The sequence below is a fragment of the Lissotriton helveticus genome, chromosome 12 (genome assembly GCF_964261635.1).
Source record: "Lissotriton helveticus chromosome 12, aLisHel1.1, whole genome shotgun sequence".
NCBI lineage: Eukaryota > Metazoa > Chordata > Amphibia > Caudata > Salamandridae > Lissotriton > Lissotriton helveticus.
The window spans coordinates 152,645,893-152,672,632 of NC_136073.1; the positions used below are offsets into that span (position 1 = coordinate 152,645,893).

Here is a 26,740-nt window from a genome sequence, read left to right on the forward strand (position 1 = left end):
TGTACCCCACTCTACCCCATTGTACCACACTGCACTCAAATCTACTCCACCCCAAGTCCACTTCACTGTACCCCACTCCAGTCAAATCTACCCGACTCTAAGCTGCCCAATCTACCCCACTCTAATCCACCCAATCTACCCCACTCCACTCCAATATATTACACTCCACTGCAATGTACCCCAATGTATCCCACCCCACTCCACTTTGCTACAATGTACACCCCTCGGATCCAATCTTCCACCCCAATATACCTAACCCAGTCTACCCCATACGCCTCCAATCTATCCCACTTCAATCTATCCCACTCTAACCCAATCTACTCCACTCCACCCCATTCCACTATGATACAATCTACCCCACTCCAATCTATCCCAATGTACCCACCGCACCCCAATCTACCTCAAACCACTCCAATCGACCTCTCTCTAACTGAATCTATCCCACTCCACTCCAATCTACTCCATTCCAACCTTCCAGATTCTACTCAATCTGACCCAATCAACCCACCCCACTATAATCTACCCCAGTAACCCCATTCCAACCTATTCCACTCCAATCTACCCAACTTCACTCCACACTACCGCACATCAATAGACACACTCCAGTCCAATATGCTTCACGCCAAACTACACTACAGTCTATTCAACTCCTCTCCACTGAATTCTACCCCACTCCACTCTAATCTACTCCACTCCACTCCAATCCACCCCACTCCACTCCACCACAAACTACCCCACTCCAATCTACAACAGCCTACCCCATTCTACCCTATATACCCACACTCTACCACAATCTATCCACTCCAGTCTATCACAATCCACCCCACTCCACTCAATCCAATCCACCCTATCTATCCCACTCCACTCTATCCCACTTCCCCCTTGTCTCACTGCAATCCACTCAACCTAAATCCATCCCACTTTATTCCACCCTATTGAACCCACTCCACCCCACTCCTATCTACTCAACCCCAATCCACCCCAACTACCTTACTCCAATCTATCCTAATCTACCACACTTCATGCCAAACTACCTCACTCCACTCCAATCTACCCAACTTCAAGCTACTCCATTCCAATCATCTCTTTTCAATCTACACCACTCCAATCTACTCCTCTCCAATTTACCCCACTCCACTCAATCTGCCTAATCAACCCCATCCCACTCAAATCTACCCCACTCCACCCCAATATATCACACTGCACTCAAATCTAACCCACTCAGCTCCAATCTACTCCACCCTAATCTTTTCCAACCCCCCACTCCAGTGTACCCCAATCCATCAAATTGTGCTCCAATCTACCTGAATCCACTCCATTTTACCCCACTCCATTCAAATCTACCCTACTCTAATCCACCCAATCTACCCCACTATAGTTCACTCAATCTACCATCTCTAATCCACCAGTCAACCCCATTCCACCCTAATCTACCCCACTCCATTCATCTATCCCACCCACTATTCTCCAATCTACATCACCCCACTCCAATCTCAACTGCACTTTAATCTATCCAAAGTTACCCCACTCCACTCTACCCCAACATACCCCACGGAAATCTACCCACTCCAGTCCACCCAATCTACCCCACTCCACTTCACTGTATACTAACACATGCCACTCAACTCTACCCTACTCAAGTCTAATCTAACCCAATCAACACCTCTGCAATTTACCTTACCTCACTCCAAACTGCACTACACCAATCTGCTCCAATCTACTCCATTCTAATCTAAACCACCTTAACCCAATCTAACCCACACCACTATGTCCAAGTCTACTCCAATCTACCCCACTCCAAACGAGCCCACTCCTATCTATCTCACTGCAATATACTCTACCATAATCCATCCAATCGATTCCACCCAAGTCTACCAAATCCATTGCACTGCCCTCTTTCCCAATCTATCCCACTCTACTCCAATCTACCCCAATATGTCACACTCCATTTTACTCAGCTTCAGTCTACCCCGATCTACCTTTTTTCTATCTTTCCTACTGTAATCTATCCCAATCTACTCTACCCCAATCTACTCCGCTCCAGTCCAATCTACCCTACACCAACCCAATCCACCCCAAACCACTCCAATATATCCCACCCCAACCTATCCCACTGCACTCAAATCTACCCCATTCCATTCAATTCTCCATTATAATCCACCAAATCTACCCTCTTCCGATCTACCAAAATACATCACACTCCACTCCAATCTACAACATATATCCATCCCACTCCACTCTACCAGATTTACCCTTCTGCTATCTATCCCAGTCTACTCCACTCCAATCTACCCGACTCCAATCTACTTAACTCCAATCTACCCACTCCAATCTACCCCACTCTACTCTACCCCAATCCAATCTAACACAATACACCTCACACCACCCCATTCTGCCCCCAACCCACTCTACCCCAATTACCCTCTACTCCAATCGACCCCACCTCAATAACTTTTAGCCATCCTGAACAGTAGTCACACTGATGTAGAACATGGCTAAAACACATTCCTAATGCCAATAGCTCTTGAATAGGTGAGACTTATTGACTGTGACGAGCTGTTTTTCTTAGCTATAAGTCTGGCTCATACAGGACTTACAACAGTTTTTAAAAGGCAAACTAGTCAAAGATTATTGAAAGTTCCTAAGCAAACTAAAGTAAGTAATTACTTCTTTCCTTAAATTAAGAGGAACCTTTGCTTGCACCTATCCCAACAATACAAACCATAACTTGCCTGATGTGCTATGTTCAGAACAATTAGCCGACGGCATAGATGGACAACGAAAACATGATGGAATATGAAAGTTAATGTGTGTTGTGTGCGTTGCTGACCATAACTGGGGCATTTCAAAGGTTTAGGGCGTCTTAACCACAATTATAACACAGTTTTTAAAGTGTAGTGTAATTTATTTATATATAAATGTATTTTTCAATTAAGCTATTTGCACATTTTTAAACAATAACCTGTATATGTATAATTTTTTTTTAGGAATAAGTCCCCTCAAGCCCCTTTTATTAGATTCATTAAATAGCAGGGGATATTTCCAGTCTTTTCCAAACAGTTTTTCTTTTGTAAGGGGAGGAAATACAAACATATTTTTCTTTATTTAATGTGGGGTAAGCCTCCAAAACCCTGTTTTTCGTGGGAGGGAGAAACCTCTGGCCTCATTAATTTTTAAAGAGATTTTCAGATGTATTCATTTCTGGCTTGTTTCCTTAAATGTCGCCCTTGAACCTGTAAATGGCCTTAACTTAACCCATGGCATTGAAGCATAATTTGATTCAAAATACATACCTTTTATGGCGATTGCCTTTCTTCAGTTTGCCACTTTTTTAAAATTCAGGTCTTCAAAAATTATCTAATTGCATGATTTCTTTTTACATCTATTGGAATTTCAAGTAAAGGCTTCACATAAAAATGTAAAGTGCCAATAGGTCCTAAGACGAGCTTGTATTTTCTTTTGTTAAAAGATTAAACATCACAGTAAAAAATTAGATTTTGTATTTGGCATCTTTTCACACATGCCTGTGAGGTTTACATTTTTGTTATTTTCCATTGAAAGCAACAATGGTGTGTAAGGTTCCAGCAAAACCCTATTAACGTCTAGAAATAAGGGGTCATAAGGAAGGGACCTTGTGACTTGACAGTTTGCCGTCTTACACCCTCCCAACTCTTCGTCGTCTCACGCTCTCCCGAATAAGGGCTATAAAATGTAGCTAACGGAACAGATGCGGCATCTCCATAGAGTTGCTATGAATATGTTTTGACTTGATTTGGAGCTTACTGAAATTATCTCTTTCTGAAAGGGTTTGATCTTTGCTACTCTCTTATCAGCAACTGTGCGGTTTTATCCGAAACTGACCAAAATCTTGACAACGGTCATCTGTGATATAAAATTCTTCACAACATTTCTCCGAAATGTTAAATGGTCTGCTCCTAACTGTTCATTGTCACTATTTTTGGAAAGAGTTCGGAGGTTGACCACTTATTCTGCAAAATCTAAGTTTCCGTTTTAGTGGTTGTTGGGTTAACTATCCAACACTTTATATATCTTTACTTTCTTTCCAGGGGAAATCCCTGTTATCCAGTTGCTGAATTGCTTTTATTAGAACCTGTTGCATCCTTAGGTTGGACACTGGACACCTTAAGACAATTGGGGCAAATGGAATTTTGATTAATCAATTTCATTCAAAACATTCTCATGATTCTTCTGTTCTGAATTGTTGTTAACATCTTATTTAGTCTTGTAAAGCGCTCTTATACCCTAACGGGTTACGTTTGCACTCCATAAAGCACTAAATAAATAAAATAAAATAAACGACATGAGAGTGGCAACCGACACTGCAAAACAATGTTTTGGGAATGAGGTTTTGAGATGTAAGTGGAATTTTTTCCATGGTTGGGTAATCTAACAGCACGATTTGGAGATTATGTACTTGTAATCGTGAAAATGTTTTTTAATTGTTTGCCCTTGGGAACAATTAGGAGAAAAAGTTATTGGTTTGCTGATCTTTTTGTTATCTATTGTAACATTAGAATAGTTGGATAGAGGAAACTGAGCAATGTCATTCTTGCTTATATTTAAATGTCCTGGTGGCTGGTATATCTAAATAGTAAACTGTACAGTAAAATAATGTTGCTGGTGTTCTTGGTTTTCAGACCGACGTGTACCACATCCGGGAAAAAAAGGACTTGGGGGATATCAAACTCATCCGCCTTCACAAAGAGCCCTTTTCCTTCTTCCCTGAGGACAGTTGGTTCTGCAACCACGTCACTGTGGAATCTGCTACAGGAAAGATCTACCACTTCCCCGGCTACCGCTGGATCGAGGGATACCTCACCGTGGAGCTCCCTGAAGGGACAGGTAGAGCACTACTTAAATTAGAACATAGCTCTCAATTAACAAATATGATGTATTACTCACAACTTGTGAAATTTTTCAATTTTTGAATTTCTAGTTTATCTTGCACGCTACTCTGCCTTTGACAAAGCCTTAATAATGTAGGTATATTATATAAGCACGAAAATAGTAACACTGAACAAAAAGCACCTAAGTAGTATCAGGTGCATAAATATGCCCTTCAAGTCACAGAAAATATATAAAAAGGTGTAGTTAAAAAAATACATAACAGTTTTAAACTACTTTCGAAACGTTAAAAACAAAAGTATGCCATAGCCTCTGTTACTAAGGTTTGTTCTAAAGTTTGCTGATATTATTTCTTTCACTTTTTATCTGATGAGCAGAAGATCATTCTTTGGTTCTTTGCTATCTTTTTGAAATCTCAAAATTAGCCGCTGCTTGAACAGATCCTGATAATTGGGATAGAACAAGACACAATTAAACGTTAGTTTCAGGAGTCAAGCTTTTGAAGATACATTGGAGGATGAACATTCAATACCATCACAAAAAGGGTTATTTGCATCAGATGCAAAACCCCCTCATCCCCAACCTTGAGGCAATTAAAAGTCCCCTTTCATTAGGGTGCACCTCGTTGGGGTATGACGCCTCTGGCATAGCCAGTCAATGGGATGTCTCCAGTGTACAGGCAGCTGCATTAAAGTATGCTTCATATACCATGGTCCTAATTCAATTACTTGAGCAATATGACAAAACGATATCAACAAATGTGCTTGCTATAGGGCTGGTGTTGCTTTCAGGCACTTCAGATAATTAGTGATCCAGGAGTTTGAAAGTAAGGGTTTCAGAGGTTTCCATCTTTATAATGGATTGTTGCCATCTCTGTTTTTAAAAGGTATTGTCAGAGTACCATGGTGCTATGTCACTGGCTATTAAGAATCAATTTTCAGAAGTTGATGACTAGATTAGTTTAAAAAGTCCCAAAGTTGAACTCTGTACAAGGTTCTGGCAACAGCCCAAGCAGGGTAAGGCAAAACCTTGAAAGCTTTGCAAGGCTGTACTCTCAAAAGTATCTGTTCAAAAATATAACCTGCCAGTGCTCAATGATCACAGGGATTGTGTTTTAATAGGGACCATTTCAATAGCCCTTTCTGGCAGCAAATTCCTGGATTCTTCTAGTCTCGCCCTCTGCTATTCATCACACAAGGCCTCCTGACATCCGTGCCCTCTCACTTCTCCCCCGCTCCACCCCACGGGTTAAGCGACACCTAGGAGTAATTTAGTCACAAAAAGAAAAATTCTGGGAGCCAAATTCAACCTACGCCTCTCAAATATGCCAGACTTTACTAAGTTAGTGTAACCTCTGCCCACCTTTAGTAGGGACAGTTTATTGTGTTTTCCATCTTGAATGCACTTTTGTGGTGTAGTCTGCATTTCTTAAAGGTAAATATGTTATTTTATTTATTTATTTATTTTTTGAGTGTTATATGGCGCTTGCACATTGAAGTCAACTAGGTGTTTTTCTAAATTCATAGCTGATCATAGCTACACATTTCATACATGAATAAACTATTGCACTCAAAGGAGCCAAAAATAGGGAAATGTTAGTTTGCATTGCCAAGTCTCATAAGGCTCTATCTCCATTGGGCATTTTGACTTTGTTACTTAAACTCCTTAAAAATTGCATTGAGTGTTCATTTTTTGATGTAATCTTGGAATTTTACTCTCAGATCAAATAGTGTCAAAGTGAATTACCTGAAAAGTGACCCTTAAAGGCTTGTTAACATGTGGAACAGGTTTGCTGTCTGAGCTCTACTCTTTTTTAATGTAGACATGGATGACACCACCATCAATCTGGAGAAGCCAGTTCGAAGTCCTCTTCCACCAGACAATATACCTTTTCTTCTCTATGCTTATTGTTCCATACTCCTATTACCTACAGAAGGAGGCTTATAAGCCTGGACACCCAAGACAAGTATTGCATTGTGTGGTCCTTAAAATTAAACCTAGAAAAAACATTGGTCTTTCAGAATGAAGAAAAAAGGAGTATGCAAACTACGAACTAGATATGTATATCTAAGAAAACCTTTTACTGAATCAAGGATAAAGCCATGGAAGTCCTTCAGAAAGCAATTCATGCACGTTGTTATAAAAACAAAATCCCATTATAAAAATATGGTTAGTACTTCATGGTCTCCTCATTGGGCCAGCCCTCCTGTATGGCAGTGAAGGCCAGGGACTCAGGAGTTTAAGCTTCACAGAACCCCAGTAGAAAATACACATTTACCATTTATACACTGATTCTTGCAATATACCGAAAGTTTACATTTATACGGACCATAACTTGGCTGATACTCACACGAAATCTGCGAAGATTTAAATTGTCATCTAATAAAATATGGTTATGTGTTTTTCCACTCTATATCATAAAACATAACAGAAATGTGAAAATCCAGAGCATACACCACTTTAAGACTGGCATTAAGAACTGAGGGGAAAACAAACCTTGACATTAATGGATTTGGAGAACAAAAAATAGTAATTGTAAACTCTCACTCCACAAAGTGTAGGTGTCTCTAGGTTGGAAATGGAGTTGTACAAAGTTGGGAGGAGATCAAAATAAGAAGCAATGCAACGTGGATATTCTACAAGATGAAACTCAGTGGTATATGTACAAGGAAATGGCAGAGCGTGGAGGTAAGCACAAAATTCTAACGCTACGCTCTGCCATCCTGAAAATGCTGGGATGAGCCGTATTTCCACAGATACAGCACATTTTCCCTATCACTGGCGCTAAATTAAGCTGCCAAGACCAAGTGCAGGCACCCTTGCATAATAATGCAAGGGTGCCTGCGTTGCGGGCATGATTGTTTATGTAGAGAAATGTGTCCCTCCTTGCACATAAACAATCACAAGTGGTGATTTGCAACTTCTGTATGTGCTGCAATATGCAGCACACATTGAAGTTGCAAATTGTCATTTTTGTAATTCTTGTGATTGTTTATGTGCAAGAAGGGACACCTTCCTGCACATAAATAATAATTCATGATGTTTTGCTGTTTCTATGTGTGCTGCACAATATAGCACACATAGAAAAAGCAAACATGAAGAGAAATAAAGCATTTCTCCTCATTTCACCATGTTAAGAGCAGGTTTTCCCTGGTCTTAATTTTGGTGCTGCCTTCTGTTTATGCCACCCTTGTAAATAGGGGCAGATTCAAAATCAATGGGTGTTGCGGTAGAATGCCCACTGCAACACTAATTAGCCAACCCTTTCACGCAAAGTATAGTGTGAAAGGGTGCCTTTTTGCAAGGCAGCGTTAAGCCACGTTAAGTGGCTTAACGCCGCCTTGTAAATATGCGAAGCTTTATTGCCAAAGGACCATCATTAAAAGGGAAATTTCTGTTGCGACAGGGTCTTGTAAAATATGCCCCTCACTTTCCTTTCTACTCTACCAACTGGGTAGCAAATCAAGAAGCACTACTCCATGTCTTTTTAAATTACCAACCTAGTTTTGAAGCCAACTGTTGTGACTGTTGTGACCAGAGTAGAGCTTATGTTTGTTTTTAGGAGTTGTCTAAAAAGCACACTCAACCCAAAGGTATCAGAGTGCTTTACATGAGCACGAGTTGCATTACAGACAAAGACATTCATTTTGTTGGGCACCAGGAGACTAAGGGGCAGATTTACGCCGCCGTTATGTCACTTCTGTGATGCAGCGGCGGCGTAAACCATGCTCCATGTTGCGCCGTGTTTACAACGTGACGCATCTAGGGAGATGCGTCACGTTGTAAAACCCTGCGCCACATTAAACCTGTGTCAGGTTTCATGTGGACGTTCCCTCGCAGGTACGACTCATAAAAGTGACACAGTGAAATCTCCAAGATTTCACTGAGTCACTTTTACGGCCACGCTGTGTCAAAACCCTGCGCCTGCTTGAAGTAGGCGTAACGAGTGATGCAGCATGTTAGGCATAGGGCACCCCTGGGCCTTGCTAAATGCACCGCATTTCCGCCGGGGGATGTGACACGCATCTGCCCATCCGTGCGCCACGGCGCACCACATTGTAAATGCGGCGCATCAGTGGTGGCGCACGGGTCGTTTTACGTGTCGCAAGTTTTTGGGCGCTTCTCTGCTGATTCGCAGAGACGCGCCAGACCCTGCAAATCTGCCTCTAAGTGATTTTGCCAGAATCACAGGATGTTGAGCTTCCCAGCCGAGATCTGAACATAGGTCTCCAGCTTGGCAGTTGACCGCTCTAGCCTCTAGCCCTTAGGCCACATCCTCTCAGCGTTATTCTCCCTTCTATGACCCACAATGCAGTAGCAGCAAAATACAGAAAACTGGCCCATCTGTCACCTGCCAATAGTAACTCATTACTGTGCATAATTATTTTTCATATTACGGATTCGTTTTAGGCTAATTTGGCATTAAGCAAAGGAATGTTTTTCTTACATTTTAAGGTAATTGTGATGCACATTGCAATATTTTCCCCCCATCATTACACATGTTCCACGTAACTGTAACAAGGATAAATGGCAAGGTTGAATCAAAATTACAAAAGGCTTCACTTTTTAGTAGTATCTCATTGCTAGACTGTTTATTTAACTGATAAGGAAGTCTGTGTTTTCTATAGAAGCAGAAAGGAAAATTGGTCACCTTTGCCATCTGTAAACTTCATGCCGTTTTAGAAAGCCCAACAACTAAGGCTATTCAACGAGTCTTGAGGGCAAAATTATTACCTTCCCTTAATTATGCGATACAGGCGTTTCCAGGCAACTTTGCGCAGGACCTTGAAAAGATCCACTGCGCAGCTTATAAAAAATGATTTAGTCTTCCAGCATGCACTAGGAATACTTTAATTCGCCTGGAATTTAACCTTAACCGACAATCCTTGGAAGAATTGGCGAGCTTGGCAAAATACTTTTACCTAACAACCGTGGCCCCAGAGAACTCAATGAAGAGCGTTATAAACAAAATGTTCCAACAACCTGGCAACCCGTGGTCAACCGGCCTTGTCTCAACCAAAGAACTGCTAAAATTAGCCATAGAGCATTGGGATCCCAACATAATCAAGTACACCATAATTAAAACATCAATAAAAAAGCAAGTAAGATCATGCTCTCGTAAACTGCACATCAAAGCTCTGTCAGCTAGAGGCTTTCATGAGATCCAAAGCTCCCCTCATATATCACATGACCTTAAATCACATCTCACACAGCCGGTGGGGAGGCAAGCCCTACATAGGATACTAGCAGCCAGACTACACTCACTCCCCCTAAAATATCTGTATCCCTCTGTGAAAGTAAAGCCAGCCATTACGGAGTGTCGCCTCTGCTATTACAAGCGGGAATCACTAGCCCACATTTTGCTATGCTGCCCTGCCCTATTGCCAGCCCGCCGTTCCTATCTAAGGCCAACTAGGCACGCGGACGGCAAATGAGGCCGTTCAACAGTTATATTTGTTGGACACAGTGAAGCATATGGCCAATTTTGCTAAGTTCATCTATCACACCCGCCATGCTCTTATGGACAGGCCAACCTTAGTACCACCTGGGACCCGTCTGGCGGATGGACCAACACAGTCTGGCCCACACTGAAACAGCTTTGTCGCACTAAAAGGACTTATACTAACAGCATTTTATAAAACAAAAACACCAAATGGTGGTTTTTAAGAATTGTAGATATATTATTCTATTGTAACTAATTCTTTTATATTGATCGTCCTTTTGTATTGGTTTTTACTAAGCACACAAATAGAGTGTCATTGTCATTGTATAGAAGGATATATATATTTTTTTCATTTTCCTTCTGAAATCCTTCCAGCCATCGGAGGGTGCCACAGTATACACTCCTCTGGGTACATTTAGAGCATGTGTACAAAAGGTAATTTAGAAGTACTGCCTTTACACTCTAATACATTTGTAAATAAGCATTGAGTGAATGTCTATCCCATGGTTATAGCTAACTCGTACACACCAATCTTATATGATATCTTCTGTAGGCCATCAATTGCATACAACCGCTAGAGTATTGATTTAAAAATCTTTGCAACAACTTGATAGTGACTCCCGTTATTCCATAACTAATACTAGATGGTGTGTTAGGTGCAACCAGTGTCCAAGGCAGTACTTAATGGACATTAGGTATAAATTGTCTTATCCTTCTTGTTTTTGTTCTATACGATAATTCATACTAATCATATTATATTAATTTGTCTTATTTTCCTAAATACCAAGAAAACTATTTAACTCGAAAGGAAACCGCTAAACCTATACCAAGTCCTTCAGTGAAGGCCATGAAGAATCATGGGGCATATTATCAAGTGGGTTTATCTCCGCTTTTTTGTCTTTAAAAGCCAAGAAAGCGGAGATAAAATTATCTCCCTATTACCTAGCTGTCGCTAACACCAGTTAGCGACAGCTAGTAGGAGATAGCGACCATCTTGGGCCCCACTTTGCATGTCAGTGATATTTATCACTAATGACATGCAAAGTGGGCGTGCCAAGATGTTAGCGACTGGAAACAGTCGCTAACATCGCTATCTCCTATTACCAACTTTTGGAGATATTCGCGCTAAGCGCGAATATCTCCAAAAGCTAACACCTGCCCTGAGCAGTTCTTAGCCATGTTATCCAATGGGAGGTGGATAACATGGCTAAGAGCATTCGCTCGGTAATGCATGAATATCGCTGACTTTTCAGCGATATTCATGCATTGCGGACATTTTTTAGCGCATTTGCGATAAACCTTGGTAATACCAAGGTTTATCTGCGATAAAAATCGCCGCAGCTCAGCGGTAAAATTTTGTCTCTAACCAAGCAATAGCGATAATTATCGCTATTGCTTGGTAATATGCCCCCATGTCCTTCACTATCTCTGTAGACTTTTTTCGTGTTTTCGATAGTTGATTAATCTTATGGAAGCCTCATGGCCCTGAATGGAAAGGCTGCATCTGGTGTGCAAAATGTACAATATATTTTATGATTTTTGGCTTGACTATTGTAGCAGGGAAAAAGAGTCCAGCATCTAAGGACTTATTAAGATCGGCTGCAGCAGTCAACAAATTTCTCTGATGCCACATTCTTGTCTTACTGCAGTTGCTTGTGACACTTTACCATGAAGAACAGGTGAACTCTACAGTCAATCAAAAATCACTGAAAAATGTATCCTGTCATTTCAGACCAAAAAATGTAATTGGAAGCTCCTTTTCAAACCAATATGTGAAAGGGAGTAAATGAGTGCCTGGGCAAAATGTTTAGAAGAAGAACCACAGAAGTTGTGAATATGTTAAGTTCTTCAAAACGATGCCAACAGCCGGTGTCCCAGGAAACCCTAAAAGGTGTCAAATGAAATGCATTCTGTTCTCGTGGCTCACCTGGAACACTAAACGGCTAAAAGTCATTACATGTTCCCCTTTGGAACCTGTGAAAGCAAATCTCCTGACCCCTCTGTGTGGTGGGTGTTTGCATATTATGTGGTTCTTATCTGAAGCTATGCGACTTCTGAAGTAGGAGTCAGGTAGTCAGTATTACACTGACTGCATTCAGTTCTGATGTGGATAAGGAATCTACAACCACTCTTGGGTAGGACTCGGTCACTCAAATCAAGACCTCTCTCCCACTCATGCTTAGGGGGACCAGCATTCAGTCCTTCAGTTGGTTGAGGTGAAAGGCAATGGCATGTGGTAAACAAGTGGCACAGATCAGACTGGAACATAGAAGATAACATGAAAGGAGTAAAACATACATTCTGTCTTTAACAGGTAACCAAGCTGTGCAAACTATAAAGTAAGTGGTTATTATAAAATCATCATGTCTTCTCTTAGTAGATCCTGAACTGTTCTCACCAAGGACCAAAAAACATGAAACATGAATGTTACCAATGTGTATATACTTCTGCTTTCATGAAAAATTTATTTTCTCCACTCAACTAAACTTGTACTTTTATGCATCCCCTGCATATGCAGTACCAGATCCAGTGGCTGGGTCTTCTACCTTGCTACCAAAACCTAAAATGACTTCCCTTCCACAGCAGAGCTGCCTCTTCAGTTCTTGAACTTCACAAGAAATTGAAGACCTGGCGATTCACCTAGTATCGCCCCTGGCTTGGCCCACGCCATTCCTGCTTTCAGTCCCAGGATTCCTTCCAGGGTGAGTAGCATGCTCTACAAGTCTCCATAAACATAGAATTTTGCATCCCAGCTCATCTGCACCAGCTTTATACTAGTAATCCACAAAGAAACTCCTTCTCAGTATCTCTGAGTTTTATAAAGCACTAGGTTTTGTGTGGATGGTAAGACTGTTCAGTGCAGCAACAATATTGAGATAAGATTTTAATTCCTTACCACCACAGCTGTTAATGCCAAAGTCTAGCTCCAGCAGATTCTTCAAGCACCTTCACTCAGAACTCTGTAATGTACCAAATCTCTCAGAACATTGCTAAAGAAATTTTACAAACTTAATTATGCAGTGACAAATGACTGAGTGCACAGCAGTACACTATATTTTGTTATTCCATTATCCCAGAAATACTGCGGACTTGTCAACGGAAAGTTCTGTAAAGGGGAAAAAAGAAGGTTAAGATCCAATCTGATATTTGTTGAAAGCATCCCCTTGTCTTGAGGGGGAGGTTCCTGAATCATAATGTCAGGTGGTTAATAGGCCCTGTGCACAAACACTTCCATTTGACATGTTCACGTTTAAAGCTGACATTTTTTAAATGATGACTTTTAGCACACATTTGCTTGTGCATCCATATGAGATTGTGTAATCAGAAAAGGTTTGCTCACAAAGACACTTCTTAACAGACACATTAGCATACATTAAAACATTCTGTCATAGGACTTGTTACACTGCGCAAATGTCCTTGTTTGTTGTTGTGTGCTTGGCGACAGCTCCGGTTGGGTAAAATCAACAATGAAAACAGGACCAGGACTCAGGCACAGAACAAATAGGTCCAGTTTTATTATATAAACTGCACCAATCCTTTGTTTGGCAGAGGAGAATTTCAATGGATTGTCATGGTCACCTGCACCTGAATTCTAGCTCAGCTGAATTTCATCACTATCCTTAGAGAAATGGCAGCCTGTCCAACATCAGACTGGCTACCAGATACACACACATGAATGGGGAGTTAGACTACTCTAAGGTATCTGGCAGAACCGCATACGCCCTATGCTCTCTAAGATAGGCAGTGCTACGTAGGAGTACAATTATAAGTATTCATGAAATCAATGCAACTATTATAATCGTTGAATTATTTATCTTCTTCACCATTCTTGGAATGCTGGTTACTGTGCTTTGTTTTTTCCTACTAATAATTGCAGCACAAATATATTACACAAACATCCAATTGCTTTAATAAATGTTTGAAATGATAATTTGTGTATTTGTTGTGTCTCTCTTTTGGACAAGCCTAAGTTGACAAAGAAAGGGTAGATCCGTCATCTATGATTTCGTTGGGGGAAATAAGGTTTGTTCTAAGGCTGTATACTCCGTCAGGTACCCTGTGAGGTTTAGGAGTCCAGATGGTGTACTCTGAGCTAGCCAGGAACTTGGTAAACATATTCTGATGATGTGAGATGACTCAGTACCCATAGTGTTAATGATTTAATGCTTATATTTTCCAAATGCACATTCTTATTGAATTAGTAGAAACCGTACAACATGGTGCCATGTTCTAGGTCAGGAACTAATATAATTGGTCTCCTGAGTAGTTTTTCTTACATGTGCCTAAGACCCTTGTCAGCATCCTAACAGAGACATCTGTGGTGTTAGGAAAATCTCCTCCTCAGCAAAATAGTGAACACCTATTTCTGTCTGTAGGTTGTTCAAGATAGAACCTTTAAAAGGAACACCCCAGTAGGATATCACTTCTCTGAATTCCATTCATGTAAATGGCTAATCCAATACCTATGACAATTCTACTTAAAAGCAAATATATATTAACACTAATGTATAACAACAAGGGCTTCCTCTTACAAGAGGGGTTGTACCTTCATGATAGAGGCCCGCAAAGCATATAACATAGGTATTCTATTCATAGTTAACATTTCTAGCAGCAGATGCCAGCACAAGAAATGTTCACACATACACTGAAGCACATCTATCAAACAACGACAGCACGTATGAAGGCTTAGAAATTACATTAACATTTCAAGAACACTTACATTGGTTCCAAGGCACCCTGTCACATGCATTAGAAAATGTCAGACTTGGTCCCCTCAGCAATGATGAGGCAACATGGCCTGTTTTAGCCAGCTACACACCTTATCCACGAATAGGAGTTCTCACACCTGCAGAACTTTGTACTCTTTATACAGGTATGGTTAGACAATACTGAGGCTTAACACAGTTTGTTATGTGAACAATCATGGGACCCCAGCGAGGGCTGCTCAAGCTGTACAGTTGCATCAGGCAATGGCTATTAGTCCAGTCACTATTAACACAATAATTGATAAGGTTCCCTCAAGATTCTGTTCTTAATTGCACAAAAAACAAATCAGCTTGAAGTAGTGTTTGGCAGCCCAAGATAAACACAGAATTCCTAACAATGTGTTAACCTTTAGGGATGGCTCTTCCAGTATAAGAGTGTGCCACATGGGGCGGAGTGTTTGCTGCAATCAACACCATCATCACACATTGTACACAATCCATTGCTCTTTTGCCTGAAGTGCTTAAACAGATTCAAAATGTACATGGGACATCCCCTGCCCTGGATTTGCGGATTGAAACTGATAGGCAACTATGCCACAGTAGCCTCATAATTCTAAGCATATTAAAGGGGAGGCAGCAGCTTTGGCAGTATGTCAACACCTAGCGCAAGTCGCTCTGGCAGACCAGGCGCACAAACTAATTATTGCAGAGACCTATACATCAATAGGCTATGATAATTTGGTTGCCTTACCTAATAAATCACAACGTATGGGTAATTCTGAAAATGATAACTCGAAACAGGTACCAGAGTCTTCTAAAAACACTGGGAAAATATGAAAAATAGGGAAACAATGAAGCAGCGAGGGGGATCTCCTCCACAGGAGTCCTCTGGAAAGCGCTTTAATCTGTGCAACGGTGAAACAATTAAACAGCCTGATTGGTATCAGTATACTAATACACGTACTTCTCATTCTTTTCCTGAGCATCTGAAAAACACTCGGAGAAAGGAGGACAAGTAGAGGAGTATGTGAAACTGAAGACAGACTCACAACACTCTTCTGACTTCACCATAAAAAGGGAAGAGAAACTTCCACAACAAAAGCCTCAATTTAAAAAGAAAAAGTGGCAAGTATCACACTTACATATTCCACAAATATTAAGGGCTCGGCTTCTAAATGAGGAATGAGCTCTGACTGTGCTAGACATCACAGCAGAGACTTCCTGATAGTCCAACAGAATCTTCAGGAGTTTCTAGTGGTGTAAGCAACAATTTTTTTTTTTTTTGTATGTTCTTATATAGCGCTCGAATCACCGGGGAGGCATCTCGGCGCTTGCCTTGGGAACCCGTCCTGGCTTTTTCCCTGTGAGATAGCCCCTACAGGGCATCCCCAAGGTGAAAGCCAGGCATCCCGCCGCGAGGGGGCCATTGTGGAGATTAAGCAAGCTTAATGCCCAGAGTTGCAGAGTGTGAACCCATGATTAGGACAGGCACCGAAGCGAGAATTATCGAGTCCGTGGACATTTGAGCTCAAGACCCTGCCGCGTCGGGAATTGAACCCTGGTCCTGGGTCTGACCTCTGCTTCAGGGTCTGCCTGCTCTAACCAGTGAGCCACACTTCTCCACAAATGAGTTTGTTCAGGTGTAAACACCGGATCAGAAAGGTATTTCTCAAGGCATATTATATAATTTACAACTCCAAATTGAGGGTGATATACCCCATACTATTAAAGTTCTCTCATTGGAGAATCTAACATTTGGCTATGACACACTCTTGCATGAAAAAGATTGCTCACCTGAGTTTGTACAAAAGTCCCTCCAGGAGAAAGTGTGATAGTACCATCCTTGTACTCCCAAAGTAGTTAAACATGTGTATGCCAAGGAGTGGGCTCTTGCACAAGCCCCGCCATTATATCACAGTCATGTGGGTTGGGATGAAAATTCAACTTACCATTTAATAGCCATAAGGTCTAGCCCACAAGGGCAAATACAATATCCCATAAAACACAAAGCTAAACATCCTGCTAGAGAAATTCTAACACATCTTGAATATCAAGGCATAATTGAGCCTGTGAAGATGATGGAGCGGTGCACTACCAGAGTATTATAGGATTAATAATGAAGCTTGATCAGTTCCTTCGTAGAAAAGTCTTTATTTAGGTAAATCCAAATGCATATACATCAGCCAAAGTGTTTCGTTCTTGAAAAGAACTTTATCAGGGCTGGAAAAAAGATCATACATAACATACATATGTGCTAAGGAAGGTGCATTTGAGGAAACCCACAATCCATCACTAACGATTGAGGCATTTATAAACATACGGCAAAGGGTGCTAAGTAAATAAACAAAACCAAAAATCACAAATGTGCAACATCGGTTAAAGCACACAACATGAAAAGGAACACATATTAAAAACAGTATATGACAGTCACCCTAGGGAGAGTAACGACCCTGGGAGTCAGTGCTAGCATACATAGGATAAGAAAAAAAAACTAAAGGTTGCAGAGAACACATGAACATGTAACAGCCTTGAGTGTGTGTGTGGTGGGAAGGAGGCCACTATTAGTAAATAACTGGTCCAAACATCAATAGCATCTAAATTGTCTGTTGGTGTGAAAAAAATGTGAAGTCTACCTTGAGTGTGTGCAAGTCAAGTTGATGCAAAGTCATGGGTTATGTCCTCCAGCTCAAGATGAATAAATATCTCAACGTATGAGAGCAAAGCCAACTCAGCAGAATGCTGGCTACCGTATAATGTGCCGATATTTGAATTACAACAAACTCAATGAGCGGTGTCCATCTCCCCCGTATCACCCCAAGGCTACTTGGGACATGTTGCCTTCAGCCAATCCCTAAGCTAGTAGTATTAAAGGTAAAGAGTTCAAAGTTAAAAGAACCCCTCATCAACTGCTGGAAATGCGACGTACAGAACGCTAATCCTTGACTTAATCATGCGTGAGTAACGTTTTCCTAGTTGTGAAAAGAAATACAAAATGGGGTGGATCAAAAAAAGTAAATGAGGATGGGATAGAAATCAGGGTAAAAATCTGGGTAAAAACACCTGGCTAGGCAGAGAAGAAGCCCGCCTAGGCCCTACTAAATATATAAGGACAAAAAGCCCCTAGAAATCAATTGAAGAAATGACACATAATAAGGAGGCAGCTGTAATAAGTACATACCATGAATTGCGTAGAGTGTTGATATCACTGGTAGGTTTGTTCCAAAGAATCAAAAGTGACGTCGCTCAGTAAGGTCACCAGGGTGATGTATAGGCTGCCAGCAAAGGAGAGCTATGAGGCAAAAATGGAAAGAAATACGTAAGAGAGAGAAAGGAGAGCAATTGGGTAACATGGAAAAGAAATACGTAGAAGACTGCATAAAAAAGGGGGGCCCTAGGTGCCCGCAGGTCTCAATCTGAAGCCTTATGATGGTTCCAAGGGGCGGCGGATGAGGGAATGGTCAGGGGGAAGCACGTGGAGAGCTGCAATAAAATGCCATGGGTGATAATAGTATCTGCCGGGTGTGCACCAGGTAAAGCACAAGGGGAATGCGAGCATTGCCGTGGTAGCCTACAAATATGAGGGCAGTCCAGGGCGCAGCGGGTGAACGAGGGAGGAGGGCATTGTGCGGGGGGGTAAAGAATAATAGGGCGGGAAGCTACAACCTAATTAAAAAAACACTATGTGGCGGAAACAAAGCAATGCTGCGTGAAATATTCAAAAAACTAAAAGCCTATTAAGAGTGTCACAAAAAGAGTAGCACGATATCCAAGGGGGATCAGGTGCTGCTAGGGTAAACGCATGGGGTTGCGAAGGGCACAAAGCAGGGGAGGAAAGGGTAGGCTGTCTCTGATCACCCTGCCGTGAAGTGGGCATCATTGCGTGAGGGTGTCCGTGGTTTGTTCAATCATCATAGAGACGCTGGTGGAGCTTCTCGAGCTTACCTAAAAAAGTAGTATCTGCATTGCGGCAAACCGGAAAGTGGGATATGGGAATAGCGCAGAGCCTTATATAATGGAATAGAAAGCACGCGAAAGCAGAAAGTTTGACAGCAGTGGTGTAATGAACAAAGACTCAGTTGGCAGGGAGCCAGAAAAGTGAAGTTACTACGGGAAGTCCGCTATGCGTTTCATTAACGTCAAGCCAGCTGGCATAAACATCATGAGGACCTGAGCAAGGTTGCCTAGCAACCCGTCAAAACACGTGCAGCGGAAAGGAAGAAGGGACTGTTAAACCCGTGCAATCTCTTCTCAGTGTGACCTCGGTGGAAAGTTGTGCATAGAAGCAGCCCAAACAAATAAGTAATGGAGGCCGGCCGTGCCCGTTTCAGAAGAAAACGGTGAACAAAGAAAAAAAACTGATGAGAAAAGCCAGTGGCCCTGCAAAAAGGAGTCCTGCTAAAAACAGGGCGCTGAAGGCATAGAATCGCTCAATGTAGCGACTAGGTAATAGGCTCAAAGGGCATGGGCGAAGTCGTATTAGGCCGGTAAGAACCGCCTCGATTTCGAAGGAAGGCTAACTTTGGACAAAGCGTAGTGGGCGGCAAACCGTCACAATAAGAGGAGAGGACGGCAGCCTGCCGCGCTATAATAATTAGCGAGGCCAATGGTAAAAAATGAATATTATGAACTGCCACAGTCTTTTGAATAGGAAAGGGGCTTGAGTGTAGGTGGCACCCCCTGGTAAGAAGGACAGGGAAGTTGGTCGGATCAGGGGAGGGTTGGTCTAGCGTGAAAAATTGGGCTGCCAAAATGACTATAACTGAAGGAGAACCAATTAGTCTGCAAAACATGAACAATGCCCAAACAGAAGGGAAAAATGAGCAAGGAGAAGTTATTCTAAACCATATAGACACCCATTAAAAATGGGGTGTCTGTTGAGATAAGAAGGATAATCTCAAAAGGTAGAAGGAAAAATATATTAAACATCGCGTTGATCATGCAGACACCCAGGGTAGCTGAGGTGCCAATTAGTTAAGCGAAATGTCAATGGTAAAGTGAAATCAGGTCATAATCGTGAGACCCACTAAAGGGTGGCCGCACATCAAGCGGAATATTGGGCACAAGAGCCTAAACAGTATCAGCGACCCTAGTTCCCAAGGTCAACCAAAAGTCAATAACGAGGGTCAAGGCTCCGCCATGGGGAGGGAGGGGCTGGTGTCATCAGATCAGAGCCATGCGGAGGAAAGAGTGGGTGTACCCCCATGCCTGCAAGTGATTGTCAGTCGAGCTGGTTAATTCAAAAAGTAATGGAACTCATAGTCAGTCTTATGGCCCTTGGTGACAGCCTGGAGTCTACAAATCCATTTAGATTCCATCTGGCGCAGTGCTAGCTCCCTGTTGCCTCCCTGTATGTTAACCGGTACGTGGTCAATGCCACAGAACCTAAATATGTCGTTACCCCTATGTGTACTGCTATAGTGTTCTGTCATGGGGTATCTGGTGTCGCCATTAAGGAGAGCTCTGCGATGTTCCTGTATTCTTTACTTAAGGTTACGATGAATAATCCTTTGTTTCCGGCAGCAAAACAAGACCATTCATATCACTTAGTCTTAGACTACAGACAACTAAACAGACATACTTGCAAGTATGCAGTATAAAACACAGTGCAGCATTAATTAACATTATCATGGACAACAAATACAAAACAACAACAGACATTTCAAATGGCTGTTTCTGCCAAAACATAGTGCCTGATAACTGATATTTACGAGCATTTACTGTCTTCGGGTCACAAAAAACTTTTTGTCGATTACCACAAGGGTTTAAAAACTGCCCAGGTTTGTTCTCTGCCCGTGTAACAGAATTATTACAGAATTTCGATCAGGAAGCATTGTCCTATGTTAATGATAGATACCTTATGGATGACTACAAATTCAATATTCAGAAATCAAAATTGCTTTTCTCAGTCAGTGTCCTGTTCTTGGCATACAAGCTATCTAAGGAAGACAAGAGCTTAGCGCTGCATTTCATAGAGAAATGTAGACTCATATAACCACCAAACACAATAAAAAAGTTACTATCACCTTAGGCTTCCTACATTTTGGTAGAACATGCATACCAGATCGTATACAGTGGGTGAAACTATTTATGAACTAATCTATCCAGAGTTCTCAAGCACACATTGCATATCAGAACATGCATAGTTCTTGCATTCAGTACATACTGAATGTTAGCATCAAACACCTACACACCATTCTTAACAGCACAAACTGGGTGATCCGCCTAATTGCAGGGACCACAGCCTGCACACATGTCTTTTGCAATGAGGATGACACTGTACCGATTGTATATAAATCACATTTATATTCTAGTACATAAATGGGTTTTGCACCTGCAAAAAAAATAAAATACTGACAGCAGTACAGACTCCTGTTGTGAAGGAAAGATCATTGGCCAAGGATAAACTCATAATTGTCATGACTCCCAGCCTTAGCGACTGTCACATCCTGAATGCGAAAGCCTTATATTCTAGATGGATACAGTGTGACAATTTATCAACAGTAACAGGTGTAGACTATGTGTTCTACTCTACATAAAAAATACAAGCAAACTTACATTATGAACAAGAATACCGTTTGCCCATGAAATCTTGATACAGATCAATATGACTTCATAGTTTACACTGAGGGTTCTGCCCATCCCGCAGTTGGAACAAAACATCAATACTCCACAGCGTGCACAGCGCTAAAAGGAAGGATGGAATCTTCCAGCCTCTCAAACATTCACACAGTCACTAGGTGATTGCACTGAACAGCTAGCTGAGCTGAACGCTCTAATTCAGGCTTTAGACAATACAGATCCAGAATCCCCCACACTTATAATGTGTGAATAGTATTATTGTGTCCAGTCTTACAATGAGAATTTACACTATTAGAGCCAGAATGGATTCAGAGACTCTAAAGTGTATGCTATCTACCACAAGTTGCTTTGAGGAAACATGGAAAATCTTAAAGCAAGTTTGCTACAAGCTCATGTTATCCACACACTGAACCACCAACGTGTCGGAATACAAGTTGCATGGATTTTACTCGCTGATGAGGCTGCAAAGGCAGTAGAGCAAACTTCTGTCATGGCTACAATAACTCATTCCCATTCAAGAGTAGATGAGCAAATCATTGTGCCTGTCACAGATTCATGCTGTGGCACTCCAAAATCATATCAAGCAAAATACTCCTACCTATTGAGTGCACACAACATTCTGTTTACTCGTATTGCCAGAGTGGGGGATAGGGCAATTCCCAATTCAAATAGCAGACCGGAATTAATCATGGCAACACATAAAGGGTTAGCTTCTATCCATGCTGGTATGCCGGCTATAGTTTCACTACTACAGCAACGCTATTGGTGGTCAGATCTGTATAGATTGACTAAAGGCTATGTCCTTAAATGAGACATTTGTTAACAAATAAAAGTGTCTACCATGGCACGTTCAACGCAGACAACCCTCTCAAATTTTAACAAGCCTCCCTCCTGTTTATATCTGGATCATTACGAACCGTTTAACAGTGATGGCTCATTTAAATACATTATATCAGAAGTGGTTTCATGCTCCCAATTCCTATGGGTATGGCCACAGCTGACGCTTAAACTGTTATTAAAGATTGGCAAATCTTCATCTGGACATATGTAGTAGCTGCATTCCATTCAGACCAGGGCCCTGCATTTGCCTCTAAGGCTTGCCGAGCTACTTTGGGTGCCTTGGGTGTGGCTGTGCGCTATTCTTCCCACTAGCATCCTGAAGGAAATTCGACAGTGGAGAGGATAAATGTTGACTTAAAGCAGTCTTTAACAGCTAAAATGTTAGGTTCAGGTCATAGCTGCATCCACCACCTGTATGGGGTCCCGAGAGGATTAAACAATCTGTAATGAAGATCCTTGGGTGGTTGGACTCTTTATGAAGTCCAATTTGGGGTCCAGATATTGTTCCATGATCCCGACAATCCTAGCACAGTGGCGATAAAGATGCCTTTTGATATCAATGAATGTTTGGCTGTCTCACAGATCTGAAAGACATCCAGGAGAAGCAATTGAACAAGCTCAAGAAATGATCTGCCACTAGAGAAGTGAATGTGCAACCAGCAACTCCTGGCTGGATTCCAAAGATCGGGGATCTGGTCCAAGAGAAGATTGTGGGCAGGAAGGTGTTCAACCCATCTTACAGAGCGCTGGTACCAGTCCTGGCAGTTGAAGATACCAGAACTGTACTTTTACTCCCCTTGCTGGTTGTAAAAACAAACATTTTGTGTTGATTGACCTGATCAAACCAAACTATGTGGCTAGTACTGCTTGGTACGCTATGAGGATGCCTTGTTAGTTACCTGCCTCCTCTCCCTACCATACAGGAAATACCTTTACAAGCACTAACCAACACAGAGGTTTCTGTTACCCAACAGGGGATATCTGACACAAAAGTATTGCTACTTTCAGTTACATCTAACAACACAAAACAAACACTGTATGCAGATTCACAATTTTCAACACAACGAAGATGTTTATTATGATCCACCATTGGAGTTACCTACCAGTTCTACACCACCACGTGAGGTTGCTGATTTTGCACAGACTGCCTCTGGCTATTTTGCCAACATTGATGACTTTTTCTTGGATTCGTCAGACCCACAATTGTATTTACTTTGTTCATTCATAATTTGGCTAAAAGGGACATATTTTGTTCCACCTTGGATTTACATTTAGCTGATTTTCATTTTCATTTGGATTGGTTAGGTGACAGTATTCTTTTTGCTTTTAATTGGATATTATCTGCCAGAATGCTCTGCATTTGAACTATTAATCGAAGTATTGAAGCCTCATTCTTCATCACACAAAGTGTGAAGAGACCTGTCCCTTGTGAAGATTTCAGCGTTTCCTGTAATTGTTTGAATTGTTTGAGATAAGGTACCATTTGACATTATTGGTCCTACAGATATTCTGAAAATACCGTATGAATTCAAAATACTGCTTAATTATGTTATCCCTCTTGGCAGCATCTCTGAGGATTTGGATATTAATATTGTAAGATCTATGCGTACTGAGGTATACCACTGTACTATATTTGAAAGTGAAGACCGGAATAGTGTAAGACCCAATAATGAAAAACTGTTTTGTTACCATCCCTAAGCATACCATTACCTATACAGAGCTAGTACTCCACATGCAGTATTTAATTATATACCATGGGAACATTGTCCTACACCACCTTTGGGTAATTCAAAAACATACCCACAGAAGTTTGCATATTTTTCTAGCAGCAACCCCATAGATCAAAAGTGTTATTATAATACATTTCTCCTGTCCAATATACTAGCCCTGGTGTATAACCAGGGATGGGAACTAGAGGTACAGGGCACTAGGAGCTAGCCAGCCTCCAACACAGAAAGTAAACACAAATGGGGCTGCCCCTAGCCAGGATTTCTAAAGGTCTCCAGAGATGCGTGTTTAGTGGGGGCATCTCACAAAATCTGTAGGACTGGCCTCACACACCACCTGGTATTATATATATATATATATATATATATATATATATATATATATATATATATGTTCCCACAAAGCCTCCAAGCTTTAAAGCGCGTTATAGAAACAAGGGTTCCTAGCTTATTTAAATTATTCACAATACAGTATAGCACACAATAGACTACTATACGATAACTTTCCAATGCCCAGCCGGGCAGGAACTTTATTTTTTCAATCAATGTCAATTTCAACACAATATTTTTCTGACAAATAGTATGACACAAGCCTGTGCCGTACTTTGAAAGGGAGAAGATAGAGAAAAGTGAAAGGGGTGTTTTCAGGCAAGGAAAAAAGAGCAAAACAGGGCACTTATAATTGAAAAGAAATAGCGACAGTGTCGCCTGGAGTGAAACAAACAATATCAAATTTTGAAATGCTACATGTATGTACACTCATAGGTGTCGACGTTTCGATCCCTTCGCTCAATTAGTTAATTGGGATCATCATCAGGACTTAAAAATTAGAGTTGCCTGAATGTAACAAAGCTCTATGTTGTGAGGTATTGAGTAAGGCGTCTGACTTGCTTCGGGCGCCCAGGGGTAGCGTCCAGGGATACAGTACTGGTCCTGGTTGAGGGGTTTAGATATTTCCCATTGTGGTTTTAATCACTCTATACTCGATCAATGTCGACATTGACGACATTGATCGAGTATAGAGTGCACAACTATTCACCATTTACCAGTGGCCATCGAGCCCTCAGTGTACCATTCAAGAACGCTAAATAAGCCCGTTAAAAATCGGCGCTTTCAGAAATCGAGCCATTTCGCCCCAAGATTCAATTGGAAACATATACGTATTAAAACAAGCTCACAATGGCCCGGCTTCCAAACCACGATGGGAAATATCTAAACCCCTCAACCAGGACCAGTACTGTATCCCTGGACGCTACCCCTGGGCGCCCGAAGCAAGTCAGACGCCTTACTCAATACCTCACAACATAGAGGCTTTGTTACATTCAGGCAACTCTAATTTTTAAGTCCTGATGATGATCCCAATTAACTAATTGAGCGAAGGGATTGAAACGTCGACACCTATGAGTGTACATACATGTAGCATTTCAAAATTTGATATTGTTTGTTTCACTCCAGGCGACACTGTCACTATTTCTTTTCAATTATAAGTGCCCTGTTTTGCTCTTTTTTCCTTGCCTGAAAACACCCCTTTCACTTTTCTCTATCTTCTCCCTTTCAAAGTACGGCACAGGCTTGTGTCATACTATTTGTCAGAAAAATATTGTGTTGAAATTGACATTGATTGAAAAAATAAAGTTCCTGCCCGGCTGGGCATTGGAAAGTTATCGTATAGTAGTCTATTGTGTGCTATACTGTATTGTGAATAATTTAAATAAGCTAGGAACCCTTGTTTCTATAACGCAGTTATACCCATGGTTCTTGGCTACCCGCTGGGTTTCCCTTGTCTTTCAAAACTCCAAGCTTTAAAGCAGCACTCCACAGGAAACTGTTCATCCGAACCTTTATTACAAAATGAGGCGATTGTACAGGCTGGTGATTAAAATCCCCGACGCGTTTCTGTGCACACCTGCACCTTAATCATGGGGTAGGCACACTGCAAAATCCGGGCTGGACTGTCACGATTATTTCTCCCATCTATTGCATGCTTTTCCCCAGTGAAATGCATGCTAGGCGCGGCAGTCCCAATTCTTCCCCTCTGGTGGGGTCCGATGTTTGCAATTAATTTTAGTTCGCCAGTATCAAATTCATTTTGTTCACAGCCCTCCAGTGGGCCCCAGTCTGTATAATCACCTCCACAATTATCAGGGTTTCCTGCGCTGCACCGCCATTGACACTGGGAAGAGTCTGTGTGGCTGTGACCTTCACAGCCTGTTCCAGCGCAGGAAACCCTGATAATTGTGGAGGTGATTATACAGACTGGGGCCCACTGGAGGGCTGTGAACAAAATGAATTTGATACTGGCGAACTAAAATTAATTGCAAACATCGGACCCCACCAGAGGGGAAGAATTGGGACTGCCGCGCCCAGCATGCATTTCACTGGGGAAAAGCATGCAATAGATGGGAGAAATAATCGTGACAGTCCAGCCCGGATTTTGCAGTGTGCCTACCCGATGATTAATGTGCAGGTGTGCACAGAAACACGTCGGGGATTTTAATCACCAGCCTGTACAATTGCCTCATTTTGTAATAAAGGTTCGGATGAACAGTTTCCTGTGGAGTGCTGCTTTAAAGCTTGGA

At 41.6% G+C, this 26,740-nt stretch overlaps 1 protein-coding gene across 2 annotated transcripts in view; it reads left to right on the forward strand.

Annotated features, from left to right (window-relative positions):
* Positions 1 to 26,740, forward strand: part of LOC144799615 (hydroperoxide isomerase ALOXE3-like) — a 186,609-nt gene that overhangs the window by 21,921 nt on the left and 137,948 nt on the right. For both annotated transcript variants that reach the window (XM_078671024.1, XM_078671025.1), the window contains exon 2: positions 4,659 to 4,863. In XM_078671024.1, the coding sequence (XP_078527150.1) occupies positions 4,659 to 4,863 (205 nt within the window). The remainder of the gene's footprint in view (positions 1 to 4,658; positions 4,864 to 26,740) is intronic.